The sequence below is a fragment of the Amyelois transitella genome, chromosome 10 (genome assembly GCF_032362555.1).
Source record: "Amyelois transitella isolate CPQ chromosome 10, ilAmyTran1.1, whole genome shotgun sequence".
Taxonomy (NCBI): Eukaryota; Metazoa; Arthropoda; class Insecta; order Lepidoptera; family Pyralidae; genus Amyelois; species Amyelois transitella.
In genome coordinates, this window is record NC_083513.1 from 5894033 (window position 1) to 5916658 (window position 22626).

The 22626-nt window shown below is 33.8% G+C and overlaps 1 protein-coding gene across 6 annotated transcripts in view; it reads right to left on the reverse strand.

Annotated features, from left to right (window-relative positions):
• LOC106137672 (uncharacterized) overlaps nucleotides 1–22626 on the reverse strand; it is a 65546-nt gene that overhangs the window by 40622 nt on the left and 2298 nt on the right. For 2 of the 6 annotated variants that reach the window (XM_060946356.1, XM_060946357.1), the window contains exon 1: nucleotides 17959–18356. In XM_060946356.1, the coding sequence (XP_060802339.1) occupies nucleotides 17959–18109 (151 nt within the window). In that variant the 5' untranslated portion in view covers nucleotides 18110–18356. Of the gene's footprint in view, nucleotides 1–15448; nucleotides 15715–16225; nucleotides 16290–17958; nucleotides 18359–19807; nucleotides 19871–20348; nucleotides 20379–22626 lie in introns of those variants that run through there. The other 4 variants (XM_060946360.1, XM_060946358.1, XM_060946355.1 and 1 more) reach the window with 4 other exon arrangements.

Below are 22626 nucleotides of genomic sequence, written 5' to 3' on the forward strand. Positions count from 1 at the left end.
GTGTGCGTCCGCCTATTGTATGCAGCGAAAGGCGAATAATAACAAAAGGAATTAAATATTATTAATGTTCATCATTACATCTCAGATTAAATACGTATGTATTTTTCTTAGTGAGCATTCGAGATAGTCACGATCATCACAATAATTGTAGAGGCGTGCATGTCGACAATATTTTTTATCGACAATCGTTTATCGATACAAGTGTATGCGTAGTCTGTTTGTTTGGGGCTGGGTTCTGGCGAAGAAAATGAAGTGTCTTGGTTTATCAACCAATATTAACATAAATCAATTTAGCTAAAGTTTGCTAGCTATTCTCAGATAAAAAGTAAAATATTACTTTGTGTCACAACACCCTCTTCTAAAAGCCATCCGTGATATTAAAAGCCAATAGTCAAAGATACAGTTATTTTAGAGACTATCATTAAAATGAAAAACTTAGTTTTTATCATTAAAATGAAAAAAACTAAGTTTAATGCTTTATCACCTCTTTCTTTTTACCAGGCTATGTACACTCAAGGGTATGTAAAATAGTTGGAAAAAGAAACCGCTTTCCCTGACATTGATTGAGGACGCTAAAGGTACAGTTAGCAGTAGACGTTGAATTAGAAACATTTTTCATTTTTGCCCAAATAAAAACTAATTCTTGGGACCTTTTCATGCATTTTCAACAAAAATTTGATTTTGGTCATTGAACTGAATTTTTTTCTAGACAGCTTTAAGAACATTATTAAGAACATTTAGGTACATTGAATTTTTACTTAATGCCAATAAAGGAAGTACCGACTCTTCCTCACATTTATATGCGTACGATATCTTCAAGCTGCTCTCTCTTTTAATAGTTTCCGAGAAACACAAGCAATACTGACACCGGTTTGTAAACATACATAGACTAGATATTTCTTTATTTACACTTATATATCAAAAGATATTTTTTGTACCTCAACTTCTCAAAAGACGATAAGGTTAACCCATTTTGCTCTCCATATGTTTAAGGTCATTATTCATCTGCACGGGTTATCGATAAAAATATTTAGGACATACAGTATACCAAAACATATTTCTTTAAATTACTCATACAAAGTAACTTTAATGAATGCAAAGTTGGAGGCGAGAAAAACTTGAAACTAATTAATTTTTATTCATATGTGTAAAGTGGCCTCATGAGGACCACTTACATTTCCTTTCAAGAAATGAATTGACCTCACATGACAGTTGGAACTTTGTCTTTGTTTATAATTAATGAATTCTTGCAACCTTGGCACCCGTTTGCTCTAATAATAATCTCATGAGCGGCAACACGCCAAGTCACTGAAGTATCACCTTGCAATCAACACTTCGTCTCTCGAAATGTGTAGAAACTTAATACTAGGTATTTTCATACATCATTCTTTAAATTCAAAATAAATTCTCATAAAAAATTTTAACCGATGTGAGAGCACGGCCCTCTGTGGACTTTAACAGTGAAAATTTTTTATTAAGATCTTTCAAATTCCCACGGAATTGAGATTCTACGAAAAATCTAGTCAAAACCAGATGATTGACAAAACAACTTTTTGAAATTGATTTGGAGTCCTGGGGAAAATGCTACATACCTACCAGACTGCAGGTTGTTCTGATACGAGTGCATTCTGTTACTTATGAAAATCTAAGAATAAAATTCGAAAAATGCGATTGTATCTTAAGTGTTTATAAAACGATTAAAATGAACTTGTTTGTTTGTCCAAAACTAATACAACGTATTGAATTATGTAGGTAAGTTGTGTACCTATTTATTCACTTCATCTGACACAATATGTCTTCAAATTCATATCTAATTATAAACCAAAAGTGCTAGTTTTTCAGCATTTCGTTTAGCTTTATTTCGTTACAAGAGGCATGCAAATCAATATTGACCTGACGACCGCCAGTATTCAGCCACAAACCCAGCCAATTCGGCCGGCTTGTATAAAAAACAACTCGGAAACTATTGCTCTCAGGGCCGTTTGGTTTTTGTTCTCGATCGATACGGCCGTTTTGAGATAGTTTCCAAAGGTGATTTCAAATTTCGAAAATAATCCGAGCTGATGCTGCGTTTTGCTGAAGAGGTTTTGTACTAAGAAATTGAAGCATGTTGCTGATAACGAGATTTATAAATACACAAACCCATCTTCGTATTTCAAAACTATTTCGAAACAAAACTAGATGTTCTGTTTGTACAATAGTTCTAGCTTCATTTCCCTTGAGTTCAAAGAAAATTACATAAATTGTAGTAGGATAGCTAGACCATGTTGTTGGAACTTGATAAACGATACAACTGAGATTTAGCTTTGAGGTAAAGCAAACTGATGTGTGGAAGCAATACTGATTACAAATGTTCGGACAAAATAGACACCTTATAAAATAATAAACCAAGCTCACTATTAAAATTTCATGCGTCGTACAATTGAAATAAGTAAGCGGTATCTAGTATATTTTGTTATTATAGCTCTTGAAAGTAATTCCTTTACAGAAATGTAAATAAGTGGCAATTATTACCTACTGGCTGGTATTGATTTATTTAAGTGGATTTTTAAAGCTGAAATAAAATTAAATATATTATTATACAACCTCAGACAGCTTTCACTTTTATGTCATCTAATTCGATGTTATCAAGAGGGTAATTAATTACAAGTTTCTATGCTAGGATATAAGTGTAGTAACATGATTAATGGATTCATTAGCTTCCTTAAGTAATAAACAACGTTTTGTATAAGAAAACCTACGAGTAACTTTGCTTTATACATATACTTTCTGTCACGTACAGTAATCGTGTCTATTTATTCAGTAAAAAATTTGAAGATATTAAAAGACAAGACGTCTTTTTAATCCGATCAGAAAATGAATTTCCTAAAGATAAGTCTCATAAGTTCCATCGTTAATTTTACTTTAGATTAAGATATTTTATGAATTATTTATATAAAGGTATACCTATAAGTACATATTTAACCAATTAATATTACCTAATTAGTTTGTACCACTATTCTATAATTTGAAAAATATTCACAAGTCGCAAAAGCTTTTTTAGCTTGAGGTGCAGAGCTAATGAAACCCTCATTCATGATTGGCTTATCAAATCATCAGATAGATGCAATGATAATGGTTGCGTGCCTACGTTCGTGTCGCACCAGCATCATTGCTGATTACGATGACACCATTCCGAGTCGTGGTTAAACAAACCATGATGACGATGTCGAAACAAGATACAAGTCATTAACTCAAAAAACCATCAAGTGATTCCATAAAGCGAATTGGAAACTATTACAATAGTCTTTGGTTTTGCTTACACTTGGGTTTATACCTACTTAAAAGAAATGCACTTTTTTGATTAAGTCGTTTTGATATACATATCGTGATTTTACGTAATCGTTTCGATCTGATTCAAGATATACCAAGTCGAATATCGGAATTAAAGATAAACCGAGTATGTATGCGATATTCTGACTATGAAATACCTGTGGCGCACGAACAAACTCGAGCGCAACTAACTTTCATCGCATTAAGAAAAACAAGCAAAAATACTACAGTCCATTTTCTTTAGGTTTTGAAGTTATTATTTCAGTAGTTCCACAATTATCTTGAAATGTGTTTAAATTAAAAAATAAGTTTCCTAAATTAATATGTTTAATAGCTTAATGAATTTATTATATTAAATTTGTTATCCTATTTCGATTTTTGGCTTTTAATCTGTATTGTATTTTTCGATCAAAAGATCCATCAAGATCGTTAACCTTTATTTTAGTACCTAAAGAAATGAACTATTAAATGTCTTCCTTTTTACAGATGACGACATTCATTCCACCTGGCACTGATCTCATTTGATCTGATTCAGACAGCCTTTTAAGGAAATCGCCTCGAAAATCTAACGCCCTCCACAATGGCATGTCCAAACTTGAGAGAGATGAACCATATGGTATTTATAAACAGAGTGACAAGGGGAATAACAAATATAGTAGGCTAAACTTATGATGATTAGTGGCCACGTCCAGGTGGATGGCTTCATAATAGAAATTGAGAAAAAAGAGTAATGATGATGATGATGATATATCACAGGAACCTATAATCCTTAGAAAAATGATCAATAACGTATCAAAAAATTCCACGGCGAAGCTGGAGAATATTCCGTTTATAGCTCTCAATATACCTGAAGAGCAATAAACTGGTATATGTAACGATATCGCATCCACATGCCTAGACTCGCGGTAGAAAGTTTACCTACACGCTGGACTGGACGTGTGTAGTCAGACAAACTAACTGCGGCTGCCTCGGATACCTTATTAATAGCGATTAAACAAAATGCACATCAAGTACTTTAATCTTCTTATCGTCCAGGCCGATCGGAGAAATACTTCTTACCTTACGCATCTTTCAAATTTCGATGAAGGGTATCTCATCAAGGACCGCATTAGATTTATAATATAACTTCACTATCAGTTAAGGTTGTTTCATTTTTTCCTTTCGAGCAAGTAAATCTCATCTATTGATCTTTCATCACAATAATCGATATGGTATGTACGAAGTGATGTAATAAAATCGTTATGTGTACGAAGGATTAGCTAAAACTTTCGAATCATTAGTCATTACAAAACAAAATAAAAGCTTTTTGTCTGATGGTTCCTTATAACTGTATCAGTATCGATGGTTCTCACTTTATGATGATGGTTAATAAAATGTATTTAATGCCTTGGGCTTACCCAAGTAATTAAACTTTGTTTAATTGCGATAAAAATCCAAGTCACGTCACTTCATTGCACGACCTTAGCACGCACATTGTTAGAACAGGACAATCACAAATAAAAAAAAATTAAGACTAAGAGAAATAATTTGTAATAACTATAAGTATTGTGTACAATCATGATGATAAAAACAAATTTCTCAACTATTATTCTATAAAATCAAATACATGAAATAAAATTCTATAAACAATGTTAATTAATCTCACCACATGTTATAATCCCACAGTCGTCCCACGTATCATTTCATAGAAATAATTTAAAACATATTGGAAACAAAGAGAAAATAAATAGGTAACAGTATGTCATGACATATTATACTCACGGGACATTCATTATAAAGTGACGTTGCCATAACAATCCAAGCAAAATGTTAGTAAAATTTTCTTAGTAATGACTGATTGAAAACAATTGCATTCCAAGACTACTCACGAGACAAAAATAAGTATGTTTCTCGTTAGGCGCCCACGATGTCGCACCTTGGCAATGCAAACTCTTGGCATAGACACAAATTGAGTCAAGAAGGTAACTTTATAAGTCCGTGATATAACTGTGCTATGTTTCGCCATAACTCTTCATTACATAAACTTTTATTGTACCTCATACTAGTAACAGAAGGCTAAGTGCAATAAAAGTGGTAAGGAAAAGTATTATGCCACTAAAGTTGCTAACAATCATTTTGGTAAGCTGCAAGACGCAATGATTTGACAAGCTTAAACTGTCAATTATACTTACATTATAACTTATATAAGTTTACAATAAGTGAGATTAATTTATAGAACATGTACTAAAATTAAAAATAAACCTTTTTCATCTTAATTTATTTCATAAATTAGTTACATAAACGAAGGGCCGGTATCACAGGGAGAGAGTATTAAGTCCTCGTCACCTAACAAATGCTGAAGTGTTCTCAACTTTGTAATGAAGTAGAGGCACAACAAGTTAAGCCGACAGCACTATCGTCTCTCGTCTCTCCTGTTTACCAATGCCACTTCTACAACTGGTAATGTCAACATGCTGAGCGAAATTGTAAAGACAATATGACAAGTTGACAATTGTCATTTGTTTATTGCTCAATGTCGACGGAACTGGTAAACAAAATTGAAAGAAAAGACAAAGCCATTAAGTTAGTAAGACGTCATTAAGTGATATATTCATCATATGTTTTTTTAAGATTCCTTCTCGATTTCAATTGCACTATTCTACTACCCACTTCCACCTTTTACCGTTAAGACTTAGAACGTCAATCCGCTTTAGTTAACTTTACAGCTCGTAAGGCTTGTCAGACATTTAACACATGTCTGTTCATCGTTATCGAACGCCGGAATCGAATTCCTACACAGTATTTTTAACTTCTCTTCAGCAATAGAATGTTAGAGTAGTATCTGCTCGATAAATTTAAGTGCATGTGAAACTAGACCAAAATTTATATATTTTAAAAGGTTTACATCCAAAGCTAAACAATAATTTTCAAAAATACGTGACCAAAGAAATTTGATCATTTTCTAACGTATCATTAGAATAAATCTGTAGCTAAAGTTGAATATAGTAAGATTTGATGTATTGGATATGAATGCATATGTTTCTCATCTAATTAACAATTATTTCTGGGAAACTTGTTCCTTTATATTATGTTGATTTAATTAAAACCTTGCCTTGCTCCACATTATTAGCTACTTTCGCACTGATATCGAGGTCTTGCATTTCGTACGTGATATGAAATCGTTTCTTGGGGGTTTTGGAATTGCCTTGTCATTTCTAAAAGTATTTATTCTTGACAAAAGTTGATTTATAAAGCATTATACAGAGCTTGGATTTGTAGAAAAATGTTAGTGAGGCACGCTATGTAGGTACGAGTTATGTCGACAAAAAGTTGTTTCACCTTTAGGAAATAAACTGTAACACAAACTTATTTAAATTGCAGGCGACTTCAAAGTTAAAGCAGTAGAGGAAGTGGCAATGGCTGGACGATCAGAATAAAATAAATCAGAATTAGTTCTAAAAGTAATAAAGCTCATGGGTTATTGCAGTCATCGTCTAGGATATCGACTGCGAAGTGTCTCGGTATCGACCTGGACTATAAAGTTACAAGGAAAATTGGCCTCATGCCAGCGGCTGAGTGCCGCGATTTATTGCTTGCAGAATCTTATTTCTTATTCATGTGAATATAACACCAACATTGAAAGCGAGAACTCTCATATTTAGCATATTGCAAACACAATATATTTTTATGGTGTCTTCTTTTAAGGCAAACAACTTTCCATTTATAGTGTCTTTTATTACTATTAGGTACACAAGCTGCAAAATATTCTGTTTAGCATCGTGTTAAAAGTGATGGAATATCTCCTAGATGTTTCGGAATGTTGCATATTGCTAGTTTACCATCTGTCATGCGGTTTTTTAATTTCACAAAGTATGATAACCTAAAGCTAATGTACGCGTCATCGCTTAAACATTTTAATGAGCGTAGGGGAGGCAACGATATTAATTTTGCCGCGACGTGCCACGCGAGAGGGTACTGGAGCCGCCCCCGCACTCGACACTAAACGTGACAAGTATCTGCCTGTCTTATCTACTTTGAACAACTCTGCATTCTGAGATTCATGGCTGAGGCATTAAGTTGATGACGTCATTAAAATTCATCCCGCTAAATGAAATAAATTTGCAGTTTCAGAAGTTTTATAAGAAGTATCTCCTTATTTATATACTAGTTGCGGCCCACGTATTAAATCAATTTATTATATCCCAGGTTGAATACGATAGTTCGTAAAGTTTCTTGCCTTTAACTTTATAAACTTAAATAACTGGTATTCAAATTCTTACAAATATGGGTTTTGATAAGTGAAATTTCATTTTAGATTTTGCAAGGGCTAAATGGGCTATACATATAGCTACTACCCCATATTATACGTGTAGCACTATTTATTTATTTGTATAGGTTCCTGCACTTCTCTTAAAAGAAAATGTTTCTAAAAATACTTGGTTAACTGAAGCGTTTCCTTTTTTAAACAAGTCTGTGGCGACATCTCTACGCCACTCGCCACAAACATCAAATCAAACAACTACTGTCAATCATCGCGAAGAAAATGACGCGCTCAGCCAATAGCAGCGAAGAACCCAAATCGCGATTTCAGAGATTTCACGGATTGGAGCTATATATACAACCTCCGACACAACATCGTCGGAGCCGCGGTTCCCCAGGCATAACACCTAGCCTGGCGGAAGATCTTCCCTTTGGTGGCGGTCGAGCCGAATCATCGCTCCCGCTACATTGGTGACCCCGACGTGATTGGAAGCAACCTTCTTCATCATCAACTCCAATCCTCAGCATCACTCCTCACTCTGCAAGCAGTCTCACAGCAAGCCAGCAACTGGGTATCGCAGCAGGTCCAACGCAGCCAATTCAACGAGCTTCCTGGTCCTGTCTCCACCCGCACTCACTCTCCTCGACTTCGGCGACCGACGCATCTACCGCAGCCCACGCCTGGATCTCTTCGACGGCCGCTCTTCTCTCCAGCGTGGCAGCTCTGCACCGATCTCTACCGGCGCCAACAAGTCGACTTCGCTCTCTACTGTCTCGACTCACCGCAGACTACGAGCAACGCTACGGCTCACTCCTGACTCACTAGGACTTCGAGCAACTTCCGACTCACTGGAAGACAACTGGCACTTGCAAGCTTCTGAAGCACAGATTGCACAGCAAGATCTCAAGACTTCAGACCTCCGGTCTTGGGGGGGAGTACTGTGGCGACATCTCTACGCCACTCGCCACAAACATCAAATCAAACAACTACTGTCAATCATCGCGAAGAAAATGACGCGCTCAGCCAATAGCAGCGAAGAACCCAAATCGCGATTTCAGAGATTTCACGGATTGGAGCTATATATACAACCTCCGACACAACATCGTCGGAGCCGCGGTTCCCCAGGCATAACACCTAGCCTGGCGGAAGATCTTCCCTTTGGTGGCGGTCGAGCCGAATCATCGCTCCCGCTACAAGTCCATTATTGGACATATTGTTCTTTAATTATATAAATAAATATAATATAATATCTACTCCGACGTAAAAACCTTGACACAACCTAGAAGTATACCTAATTCGTCTAATTTCGGCCAGCCAGGCCGTATACTTTTGTTAGCCCTTGAACCGGCTAAATAACGGGTGAGAAAGGTCAATTATACGCCCAATGTATAGAGCTAAACTTGTATTTTGGAAAAGTCACAATATAAATTCAGTTATCTGACCTTTATAGTACTTTTTCAATGTAAGATTGTCTGTCAGTTAAGAAAGAAACCTACATGTCTTTCTTAACTGACAGACAACGCAGTGTAACCGATATTAGTGGACGTATATATAAGCTGAAATACAGCAAGGTTTTAATCAGTTTCTGGCACAAGAAAAATCTCCTAACTGTAGATCATGTATCAAAAATTGACATGGAGACATCTAATAATAAAAAAAAATTTCTTATCCGACTCAGTTTTGAATTGGCATCTAACAACTGTAATTGCATGAAGAATATGAGAGATATTTTCAGCTAAGTCTTCTAAGTCCTGTTTTTACATGAAGTGACTCCTAACCTCCGCAACCTTTGCAGGGTATTTTCCCATATTGGATCGTGGCCAAAGCTGCACTATTTAGATGAATTTGCTTATTCGCCTTTTAGTGTTATTTTTAAAGTACCGGGAACCATACGTCGCGAACAAGTATACATTGATTCCATACCTGTATATTTCTATATAACTGCCGAGGGTAGTGTAGGGGTGAGTTTCGTGCCGAGTTCACCCTAGCTGTTAATCCTCCCCAAGTATAGTACTTTCGTGGATACATTTGTTCTTTTTTTGGAAGGCGCGCGTGGAATGATTCCCCGGGTTATTGCAAGGGGAAGTTGTAAGGTTTAAGCGGAATATCTGACAGATTAGGGGTCAAATGATATAGAAATTCAATTTAAATTTCATGCATTGTTATAAAAACGTGAAAAATCAAAACATAGGTCCTTTGCCATTTTTTGTTGTGAATTGAAGATAATGTACAACATATTGATAATAGCAGATACATCAATTATCATCTGGTGCTTGTAGTAAGTCCTCGAGAGGACATTTTAAAGCCATTATTAACATTTTGAAATTTATATATTTACATTATCTGTAATGTACTTCTTTATTAAACAATATAGTATTTATTCACTTATTTGAAAATAAACTTCTACCAAATTAAGAAGGCGGGTGGTCATTATATATCTATGGATTATGCAATGTACAGACATCATTCAATATTGATCAATAATATCTAATGTGAAACTTATAAAATCAATTCAGATCGCGGTCTGAGAGGCACTGAACTATGTAATTGATCTATTCTACTGTAAATGGAATTGTTTAATGCTTGTGTTCGTCGGAGCATAACGGACGTCTCTTGAAGTGTCAGCTCGTTTCATATAAGAATTTTACTACTTAAGTACCTTCATAATTAACAGGCATAATAAATGTACATAATTTAACGGCGGTGCCAATCACCTGCTAAGTAGTACTACGACAAACTTTCAACTGTAAGAAGGCTGTTTATGTTAGTAACACTAAAATATATTATGAACTAAAGGTATGAAATTCGAAAGTGATATTGTATTCAAATTTAGTTAAGGTTTGTCGTAACAAAAGGGAAACTATTGGCCCTATGACGAAAATATTACAATGAAATACATATATGTCAGAAATCTCGCATATTTCTGACAAGAGAAAAAACAATGCAGACTACTATCTAATGTCCGGTCTAGACGTGTGATTTGCGTGACAAAATTCTATTATTTTAAACCAGTATGAGAATTACCTACATAAGTCTTCTTACTTCTAACATTTATGAAACTTAAAAATGGTTTATCTGGAAATTTAACATAATAAATTAAAAATATAAACTTAGGTATCTTGTGTAAGAAATCAACATATATACACCTGCTTAAGTAAACTTCAGAATATTCCCACAAAAAAATATGACCATTATAACGACGACGGTTATAACAATGGATTGCATAACGTTATTGAGAAAATACAGGATGTGTGCGATATGGAAGTGGAAGCAACGCAACGTAACGCAAACATTGTTACGTAAAGCAATGTATTGGACGGGCACTATGAGATGTACGGGGACGCCACACCACGGAAAGGAACTTTCGCTCAATTTGCTCTTGAAAGTCTGAAGTATCTCGTACCTACATATAAGCGTATTATTCGTAATGACATAAATAATCACTTCTATATCCCTATCGGAGTAGAGAATGCCAATAGTCTTGAAGACTGGCTAGGCCACGTTCAGCTGTTTGGTTTAATGATTGAAATGAGATTATAATAGTGACAGGTTGCCAACCTTTTAACTAAAAGAAGAATCTCAAACTTATATATGCCTTAGTCGCCTTTTACGACATCCATGGGAAAGGCATAGAGTGGTCCTATTCTTTTTTCTTTTGGTGTTGTGTTATTCCTAGTGAATCTATTTTTTTTATTTGATCACTAAAATACAAAAGCAGGCTTTAGTTATACTCATGTTCATCGGAACATATGTATATCTGAACATTTGTGAGAATGAGCAACAAAAAGACGTACATAAATAAGTACACAAACTTTAGCATATAATGTAGTAGTTTTAAGTACATATTACATAATTTGCTTCATTATGTGTGACTATTCGATAAAGATTTCACTTTGTTATTCAATTTAAAATTGAATTCAAAGTTGTAACCATGTATTACGATAGAATTTCTGCTGCTAGTGTTGAAATTACTATAAAATGGTGCTCATCAACGTTTATTTCGTTCAATTTGCGGTATACCAGTGGCAAAATGTACAATTAGTGGTTAATCAGATTATTTTTCATACAAAAATTATTTGAAATAGCTATAGAATATTTATGAACATTAAATATATGTGGCAGACCTGCAGCAATGCAAGATTAAGTATGCTGAAGTAAATTACTAAAATACCAAATAAATCTCTATCATACATACATATAATCATATCTATATCCCTTGCGGGGTAAACAAGGCCGACAGTCTTGAAAAGACTGATAGGCCACGTTCAGCTGTTTGGCATAAGCCAATTATCATTCAAAATCACACTAACAGGACTAACTTTGGAGAAATCGTGCTAAAACCTCTAATGTGGGCAATTCTCTTTTTATTATTTATTAAAATTCCTACCTACCCTATATGATTGTTAAACCAATCTTAATTCAATACGAAATAAGTCATTACGAATAATTTTCCTTGGCTTCATCAAAAGATCATCTACGTATGTCAAATGTGTCCATAGGTTCCATAGCTCCTTGCGATGGGGACCTGAGTCAACATCCTACGTCGCAGAAGGGTCGTATTGATTCGTTCGATCCCCAATGGGGTTGCAGTCAAGGGTAGCCGAGCGAACCTAACTCACGTTTCTTAGACGTCTTCAGATATAGTTTGGCTTCACAGCTAAACATAACCTCCATAGAGATATTTTTAAAAGAAATTTTAGCGATGTATTAAAAAAGTACGCAGTTGTTTTATTATTTCGTATATTAAATACTTTGCGAAAATCATTTTAACGAAACTTTGTATAAAGAAAGCCATTGAAATTAAAATTAAAAAACAAATGTTAATAAATAGAGAAATAGTTCAAGTATTTGTCTTGTTCCTACTTAAAACTGCAGTCAGAACTCATTCCATTTTATTATACATGCAAGTTATAATTTGATTTATTTATTTTATCTTGATAAAAATTTATATACCTATAATAAAAAGGTAGGCAAATACCTGTAGCAATTAATATATTCTAATTATTAAAAATTATACTGAAAATTTAACAATTCTTACGGGTAAAAATCCACTATTGTATAGACAATAGGCTTCGACAAGCGGCCTATGAAAATTGAAAAAGGCGACCGTATTCTACACAAAACCCGACACAGATCCATCAAAATGGCACGCGCTATTAATCATCCGTCTACTTTGGAATATTGCAAATCCTTATATAAAAATGTCTCTTCTGATGGACAATATCAGAACACATATTTTTTAAAGATAGAAATTCTCTGTTTGTTTTTTTGTGTTCCTGATAACATTTTTGTAATGAGGGTATTATAGGTGGCCTATGAAATAAATTAGTTCTTTTCTTTTCGTTTCTTGTTACGTCTTTCGTCGTCGTTATGATACCTTATCACCATACAACCATTTTGTTGAGTGCATTGAGTACTAAACAAGTTTTAACTTTTTTATAAGAATCGGTAGAATACTTTATTGAATGATAATAGGACATTTTATATGTATGTGTACAAACAGCCAGATAACTTCGTTTGGAGAACAATAGTCGAGGCTGAAAGAAGTGTTGGTGCTCCGGGGTCATTTCCGATGCCTTTGTTAACAGAACTCATTCATAAAGTGTTATGTGTTTTGTATTACAAACAACCGAATCTATGCTAATAAGGAAACATTTGTTACTTGCACTTAAAACTTTCTAAAAATGAAAATACACACAACTGAAAGCAAATTTCCGTAGACGCGAGTTCTTCTATTTGCTGTAGAATTCATTAGACCTTTTGTTAGATAAGTTTATTATTTAAAATCGAAGCTGTGGATATTAAGAAATTAGGCAAACAAAATTTAATGCGAACTTTGTTGATATAACCTACTTTGAGGGACGCTATTTTAAGCAATATCTCTAATCCATTGTGATGCATGTGTGCTAATGAACGCCCTGTGTATTTTAACATTTTCGCTTCTTTTCCTTTTTTAATTTATAAATTTAAACTTCTAAGATGGATAAATAATAATATAAAGAAAAATGTTTCATTAGTTTTCAGAATAAATTATTCTTTTTTAATCCTTTTTCTTTATATTTATATAAATTTGACGATTTTTACATTAAAATAGAATCGTGTGCTGTTTGATTTTTAAACGTCGAAAAAAGAAAAGTTCCGGTTTTAAATATTTTGAGCGTAGCACCTGCAATCAACTTGAACAGCATTTTAAATTCAAAATTTTATGAAGTTAACTTTTTGTGTAGTTTAAACATCATCAATATGCAAGACATACAAAATATCATAATTACCAGACCGTAAAACCACTGACGCCGCATATTATTTTTTAAGAGAGCTATAAACCAGACCAGCTCCTAATTAAGTTCACTTTGGTAACTTTAAGCATGAAGCAATAATCAGAATTATCATTGAGATTAACGTGCACATATCACATATCGTAACTGCAATCTTTGAATCTCTGAATACCGAAAATTTCGACATGTTTACCCTAAATGCTTCGGGTCCATATGTACAACCATATGGGATAATATAACTTTGTATTTATGAATATGATGAAACCGCGAACGACCTCGGTAGTTACAATTGGGCCAATGAGAGGACGCTGTGGGTCCAGTCATCGCAATTTAAGTCATTAAAGCGCCTCTCAGCCATGCCGGTTAATATGGCACTTAGTGGAATAGAAGAAGTATCGTCATGCTCAAATGCATCATGTCCTGTAAGTTTCTTTTTCCTCCTGGGGTTAGTCCTATATATACTTCCCTCTCTAGGGAAGAGCCCGAAGTACCTGCGCTATTTTTTATCTTGATTGGGTAAGACGGGTATTTACAAGAATCGACTTGCATTTGACCTCCGCAGACCTCCTTGGCAGGGGAACCTAACCAATTTTAGACCATTGTTACACATCCAGTTGCCTGAATGAGCAGGTTTCTCTTACCATGAACGCATCGGTATCACTTGTCCTGTATATTTCAGGAGGGTTTAATAAATAAAGGTGCCAGTAGACTAAACACCTGTCAATTGTTTATCGTCACATACTTTATTATCAGTGACCGACTATTTGTCAAACAGTAATGATAGAATAAGATTTGGTATAATCGGAAGCAAAAAAAGATCTTGGGTCGTATTTGCATCTGGAATCGATTCAATTTATATTGATGTTATAAACATTATAAATGAAAATCCAGTGAGTCAGTTTATATTGTGTCAGCTTGTTGAGCTTGGGATACGCCCACATTGCTTCGTGCCATTTATTTACATATTTAATAGGCGAGACAGACACAGTCAATTCATTACATTGCACAAAAAAAAAATCTTTTATTAATAAATAGGCGAGTTGATCATTATAATATATTATTGAGGTATATACCTACATAATCAAATAAACTAAGTATATTATAGAAGACTGACTTACATACATATAAACGCACAGTCCAAACCGCTGGGACTAGATTTGAAATTTGGCATGTTACTACCTTATGTAATCTAGCTAGGGGTACATAAAAAGATGAGAAGGATATTTATTGAGATACTAACGTAAACGGAACGGACTAAGCTTTCGTTTCGATATTCAATTGTTTTTTATAGGTAAGTACCTACTTAAGGTACAAACACTCTAAAATTATTTGCTTCAGTTTCTGAGGTACTTGAGGTAGGTACGCTGCTTATATCAAATCAAATTTCCAGTCAGCACCTATTCGATTTTCAAATAAAGCTTACCTGAGTATTCAGTAGTTTAATATGGCGATATATAATGAGGTACTATACTTCAGTAAAATGGAAATTGTTGAAAAGGTAAGTATAGTTAGGTACCTTTTTATATTATTTTAAGTATAAAAAATTATAAAGTACGTAGGTATATCAAATAAAGCCAAAAAGTGGGTAGTTAAGTAAGTACCAAAATTAAATAAAAATTACCATTCGGGCGAAAATCTGTGAATGTCTTGATCCGCATTTTCTTTTCCCAGTGTATCCTTTTTGAGTGTTCGAATAATATTGCACTATCGCGAATCAGGCTTCATCACAACACTCCGACACTTGAGGTAAACCTAAACACCTCACATTTTGCGTCTTCGATCGATTTTTTAAACCATACAAGTCAGAAAGGATACAAGTTACTCAGAAATTTATTAACAACCACTTTTCACATTGTTTTTGCACGTGACAAAACACAAGTAAAGACACTGCAACGTGAAAAAATAATATAACAATAATATGTAGGAGTTGCGCCGCGTATCGCTTGATTTGACAGCTGCGAGCGTGCTATCCCGTATTTCTGATACCAAATATTGGATGTCGGGATCAGGGCGCGTGAGCGAGCACGCTGTGTGAGAACGGGACAGAAACAGGAGTGAAGGCAGGCACAGTAGGGATATACGGGAGCGGTACGGGACATAAATAGATCGGGAATTAATTGGATTATACTGCGACCAACGCTTATCTAAATCTTGATACTGGCAAGGTCAAAATGCAATTTGTATGTTGATACGAATGAACTAAAACTAACTACTATCAAACATTGCAAAATTGTTCTTTCCGCCTGAGTAATAATGAGAATGCAATAATAAAAATATATAACAAAAAGACGATTAAAAAATATTAAAGCATAGTCGGTCAAATCAAGCTTAACGATGCGCTAAATATAAATTAATAATATAAAGTGCATTAGTAAGATAAAGAAAAAATAAAACTGACGTTGTTAATCGGATCACGACTACAGCACCGCCGTATAAACCGTCAAACGCGCAGGCGCAACGCGCGAAACTGACGTACGCATGCGCCCCAACTTCACGCCAGTCACCATCAACTCGACGTCACAATTACAATTCAACAGGCGGGAGGGTGATTATAATTTCCCATGATATGAATAACCACAGGTAACAAAAAATGTCACTCACTCAATCACTAAGATAATATTTGGAAGCAATAGTGCTAAGTTTTTGCCTTAATAAAATTTGCCGGTATGTAGGTTGGTTACGGATTTTCAATCAAAACCGCACTACATATTTTTTTTTTGTAGTAGTTAATCTAAAAATGCCCGATTTTTACTTTTACTGGTCACAAATACCACATGAACGTAAAGAAGAAAAATTGGCATTTATTTTTAAATGTTTAGGGGCCGGCGCAAATTATATGAACTGAAACTACTGTACTTTTGTTTTTAGCAGGATGAAAAATACCCTATGTCCTTCTCCAGACTCTTAATTATATACCTTTACTAAAAAAATCCTATACTAAAATAGATTGGTTCAGTAGATAACGCTTGAAGTAAATACAAATGAGAAACTTACTTTTGCATTTAATAAGTCGGGATATTAATGATACTTACAAAACCTTTGCAAAACAGATTTGACATATAAATATATATGGACATAGAAGCCGAGCGCTAAATCGGGACTTTTGGAAATTCTTACGAAAGCAAACACCAGGCAAAAGTAGTTTTGAAGTACTGACTTACCAGCCTACTTCATAAATTGCTATTATGATGTTTGGCCAAATACAACGGTACTACTACTTGCCAAAGAAGACATGTTAATCGGAGACGGCAAGTGAATGACCGCGGAGTTTGGAAACGAATATCTGGATCACAGTCATTAGTCCACATTTTGTTCACATTATGTACAAACTGTTTCTATTTGCATAATACAATTTTGAGAAATTTCGCTTTTTATTTTATTATAGGATTATAGGTAAATATGCTGTGATTATAGATAATTTTTATTTAGTGGTTCACCTTGACTTAGCTTATCAGGATGCTTATCAAAAAACGCTTCACGTGAGGGCTTTCTAGTCGCACCTGATTTGATTTTCTGAGAAAAGAGAAGAGAGAAAGTTTTCCAACTTTTATAAACATTCCCAGTATTTCAAGTTACCGGGGAACACTAACGCCATCTACTGGATATTTCCATTACAAATTACTACTTGTAGAAGCAGGTAGCATTATCGATAAAGCAATATTGATCAATGATAGTCATATAAAAATGGTTGATAGATGTCGCCGAACGATAATGTTATAAAAGATAAAAAAATACTTGATTGTAAAAACTCAGTCTATACAAACACATATTATTGCTCTCAGACACAATATTATCAAAAACTAAAACAGATGTCAATACCTAAATATTTATTTATTAAATTAGAAAAACCAAGTCCTTATAATCATTTGATAGAAGAGATAACTTTTCCGATAAAATGAATACACAACATACCACTAGACTTCATTTTATCAAATCCGAAAGAAAATAAAAAAATCAGATAAAAATATCTTCTTAACGAATTATTATTTATTTATAACTTATAACTATCTTTAAGTATAAGTAATCCTCAATGAATTTATGTAATTTTAACAGGTAATTTGAAAAAGGTAGTACATAGGTACCATAACTCTATATAATATATGTATATCTATTGTTTTTAAAATAAATTACCTTTTCGCTTTCTTCTTTTACGAGCTTGCTTTTTCCGATTTGCAATTTCGACTTCTTGAACATTTTCTTCATGTGATTCAATAGAATAGTCGTATGCATTTTTAGTAAATTCTATTATTGTTTCAAATACACACAACACTAATGCAATCATTACACCAAAATATATTGTATTTTTAACTTCAACAGGATTATCATCTAAGATTTTTTCTTCCTTTTCTTTATTTTAGTCACAAACGTAAATCTACCGTGATTCTTGATTTTCAGCGTCACTAACACAATTTTAATACTGTTTACATTTATTGACCACATAACCTTGAGAGGATGTATGTCAGAGACAGCACCTGTGTAACTAGTATTTTAAAGAAAACTATTGAATTTATCTTTAAAGTTTAATAGTTTATCACCGGGTTATCATGGCCCTGTCGAGAGGCAAACATAGCGCTGACTGAGTACACGTAGGATGTAAGGTGAGACTTGTTGAGCCTTGACGAGATTTCTATATTATGCTTTAAATAATATATAATCTTTACCGTCAGTAAACATCAACATATGTAACTAAACAAATATTGTCCTTATTTTGTTGAAGGTTGCGTTCAACAGGTTCAACGAAAGCTGAAGGTGACCTTCATCTATATCTATAAAACTTCGATGGTTGATGTACGTATACTGAGACTGCCTATCCCATTAAGTAGAAAAATAGACAATACTTACATAACCATTAAGAATAAGTACATACTTATTCTTATTACTTGTAGATACCTATTCTTAATGGTAAATAGACGGTAAATAGTAATATAACATATCATATAATCACGTCAATATACCTTGCGTGATAGACAGAGTAAACAGTCTTCAAAAGGCAGAGAGGCCACTTCAGCTTTTTGGCTAAATGATAGAATTTACATTCAAATAGTGATTGGTCGCTACCCCTTCGCCTAAAAGAAGAATCCCAAATATATAAGCCTATCCCTTAGTCGCCTGTCACGACATCCATGGGAAAGTGATAGAGTGGTCCTATTCTTTTTTCTATTGGAGCCGGGAACCGTATGGAGCCGGCATATACAGTAAATAGTAGATTTCACAATATTATAAATAAAAAAAAATATTTGAAAATTATCAAGTTCTTTGAACTTACGATAACGCAACCGCAACACGTGATAACGATTTCGATAATGACCAAAGTGTGAATGTTAAATGCATTAACATGAATACGTTGATACAAAACAATAAGCTCACACCTCAAGATATGGACGATGATCTCAGAAAACTAGAACATCATAGAACAATCAAAAGCTACTAATTTTTATTTTACCCATAAAACTGACCGAACACTTAACAGTTTGGCATTTATCTTTTGAATAGATAATTGGAATTTTCCAAATTCCATATTTATGTCACTACAATAAGGCTCCAATAAATAAAATGCTCTTTTGACTTGAAGTTTTATGATATCCGCAATAGAAAAGCATTTTCCGTCGTTTACAGATCGGCATGAAAAAATCATGAATTTCATTATTTTTTAGTATTTTTTTCTGTACCTTTTGTTTGCCCCATGTTTAAAATGTTATTACGGTGACTGCAACTTAGTGTAAGCATATTTGTAAATTATTTTTTCATGTAAGTGGATTTATTGTAGGTAATCTTTTTATGAGAATAAATTGTTTAAACTTTTATGTGTATTCGGCATTTTACGTAAGCATTACGTTGAAAATCATTGATTTAGAATTAGATTTGGCATAAAGAATGAACTGGTGCGTAATCGCTAAGTTAAGAAATAAAGGGCTAATAAGTACTTATTTATTTCAATAACCTCATTAACTGGACACAAATATTTATGAAGAGAACTTACCCAACATCCTGTTAAACTCTCCCTTTTCAGTCATCCTCGTCAAGCGCTTTCATTGCTTTTTATCTGAAATCAATGAAAATTCTGTTGAAAAATAATATTAGGGACCATTACCACTTTTTACTTTATAGTTTTGAAAGTCATTAGGTATTTGAAGCCTATACAAAGATTTTATGGGTGGGGATACATACTAAACTATAAATTAAAAATATTTTTAGTAGATATTTAAGTACCTGTCCAATTTTCCTCAAAATATTTGTGAAAGTAGTGTTTCCAAAGTAAAAAAACATAAGGTGAAAAAAATGATTTCAATAAAACTGCGAAAATGTGCCAATATAAGTAGTTGAGACAACGTAGCCCAAGATATATTTGTACATAATCCCACTAGGACGAACCCTGAGGCAAATGTTAGTAAGCACATAAGAGCTTTACACAAGAAACTAGCCATTTTCATGATTATATTAAAAGTATTACTTTTAGTAAAACAATTTAATCGGTGAAAATCTATAAAAATTACATAAAATTAAAAACATTTTGTTCATACCTTTATTCCAAACTGTAACCCTCTGCTGCACTGTAAGCACAACAAAATTAACTAGCACTAGCACTTAAACTTAACAGATTAACAGCTAATATACGATTTGTTTCGAAGCCTTTATTAACAATTTATAATCACATGATTTTCACTGATTTATGGAAGAATTTAAGAAGAAAAATAGGAAATATTGAGAGAGGTTTCCAAGCGTGTCAAAGGCATCGTTCCGAGGGTTGGAAAGCGATCCCGCGGAAATGCGCGACTTTTGCCGATGGGGGCCGAATGCAAATACCACAAGGGATGGACTTAGAGACGTGACCTCTTTTATATAAAAAAAAAATGTATACAGTTTATTTTGATTTGGATCTAAAGATAAAATTACATACTTTCTAGAGCAACTGCTTATAAAAACAGCTTATTTCACTGGCTGACTACCCCCCTTTAAATAGCTTAATACAAAAATCTAACCAATACGTCGGACTGCGTGACTTGAGGAAATGAAAATTTGTAATTTGTAACATTACAATTTTCAAAAATAGGGTTTATGTAAAATAACAAGCATTTAAATAGAATTAAATTTTCTTCAAAATCTTATTCCATTGTTAATTTTAATGATTCCTATGCGTGTAGCTATACGATAATTTTTAAAGAAATATTATAGTATTATTCTCAGAACTGAATTCGTCCCTGCCCAATTTCCACCCTGCAGTGAGGTCGCCGCCATATTTTCCACGCCTGCGCTCTAATTTTCTCGAGTACGAAACAATCACTAACCAAGGTAAGTACTTATAACACATGTGTGTTACTTTATTCTTCTTCGGTAATTGTTACTTATTTGATATTATAAAAAATATATTAAAATTAGTACTTCGGTGTCTAGGCTTTGAAGATAAAAAACTGTAAAACCTGCGCGCGCAGTAGAGTTCGAATTGTGTGACGTTGTTCAGCGCATTGACTTGACAGTAGATCAATATTATGACGTCACACCATTGAGGGCTCGCTAAGATAATGCACTTCCGGTGACGGAAATAGATAGGTGCATTAAGTGAAAAATTTTTAATCAATGGATAGGTGTGTATAATCAAAGGCTTTTATTGAGCGATCATGATGCCTGATTAAAATCATTGATAAGCATATCTCTAATCACCACCATCACCAATTTTTCTGAGTTATGTACTACGTTAGCGATGCTCTTACGAGAAGGGAAAACAGAATAAAGATATTTGCACATTCAAGTAACTTAAATTTATATGATTGATAGTATAAATTTTGAAATTGCAATGATTTTTGTTTACTAATCTTACCAAATTAGAACAGGTAATAATTTTTACAAATGTATAAAAACTTTATATTTCATTTATATCACATTGTCATAGCATGGCTGTGACCATGAGCTATCCATACTTAATTATCATTAAAATATGGAGCAACATTACTCATTTAAAGAATTGAAGCAAGTTCCTACAATGTCTTATTTTTTAATTACGAGGCTTTTGCCCACAAGCTCTGCCTATTATAAATCTCCCGTTACCGTGAGAATTACCTACGTTTGGTCTTGGTAAATAGACTATTAAAGGTCCAGCGGTTTAGCCGGCAAAGCCGCATTTAAAAGAACTTTAGATCGTCACTAATTACTAATAAACTATTATTCTACACAATTTTAATTTCTGTAAGACCTGAACATTTCTGGAGGCAATGCAATAAACATAGAATAAAGAAACAAATACAGACTCTTGCTCATTGTATGGCAGGTGTCAGGTCAACCAACCTTGCACCTCTTAATTCAGTTTTCAATATAAACCGTCTTTAAACATCTGATAGCGTCCTAAACCAACTTGGGTATCACTTTCTGAAATTCCATGGAAATTTTGGTTATCGTAAATTCCAGACTTAGTTTCAATTAGAGGCTTACTCATTTTAATTATCGGATGCGCAATAAGCGTGGTCGATTGTACAGTCAACTACATAAATGTGATTCGGTTCATACGTATCGGAGAGATCAAAATTTAGTGAAATGATTAATTAAGTAACTATGTTGAATATGCCCAAGTTTTTACGAATAAATAATCGATTAAATAAAAATGTTTACCGCTATTAGTTCCTATAGGTAGGTACCATGTTTTTTTTCTCTAATGTATTCCCTTTTAATGCCTTGTTCATTTAATATTTCATGTTTATAATGAATTTTAAAATTTAGTCCTTGTTGACTAAACTCAAAAACGACGTAAAATAAGAGTAAACAAGTGTCTGTTATCCTACTTAATCAAAGATACATGTATTTTTCTAA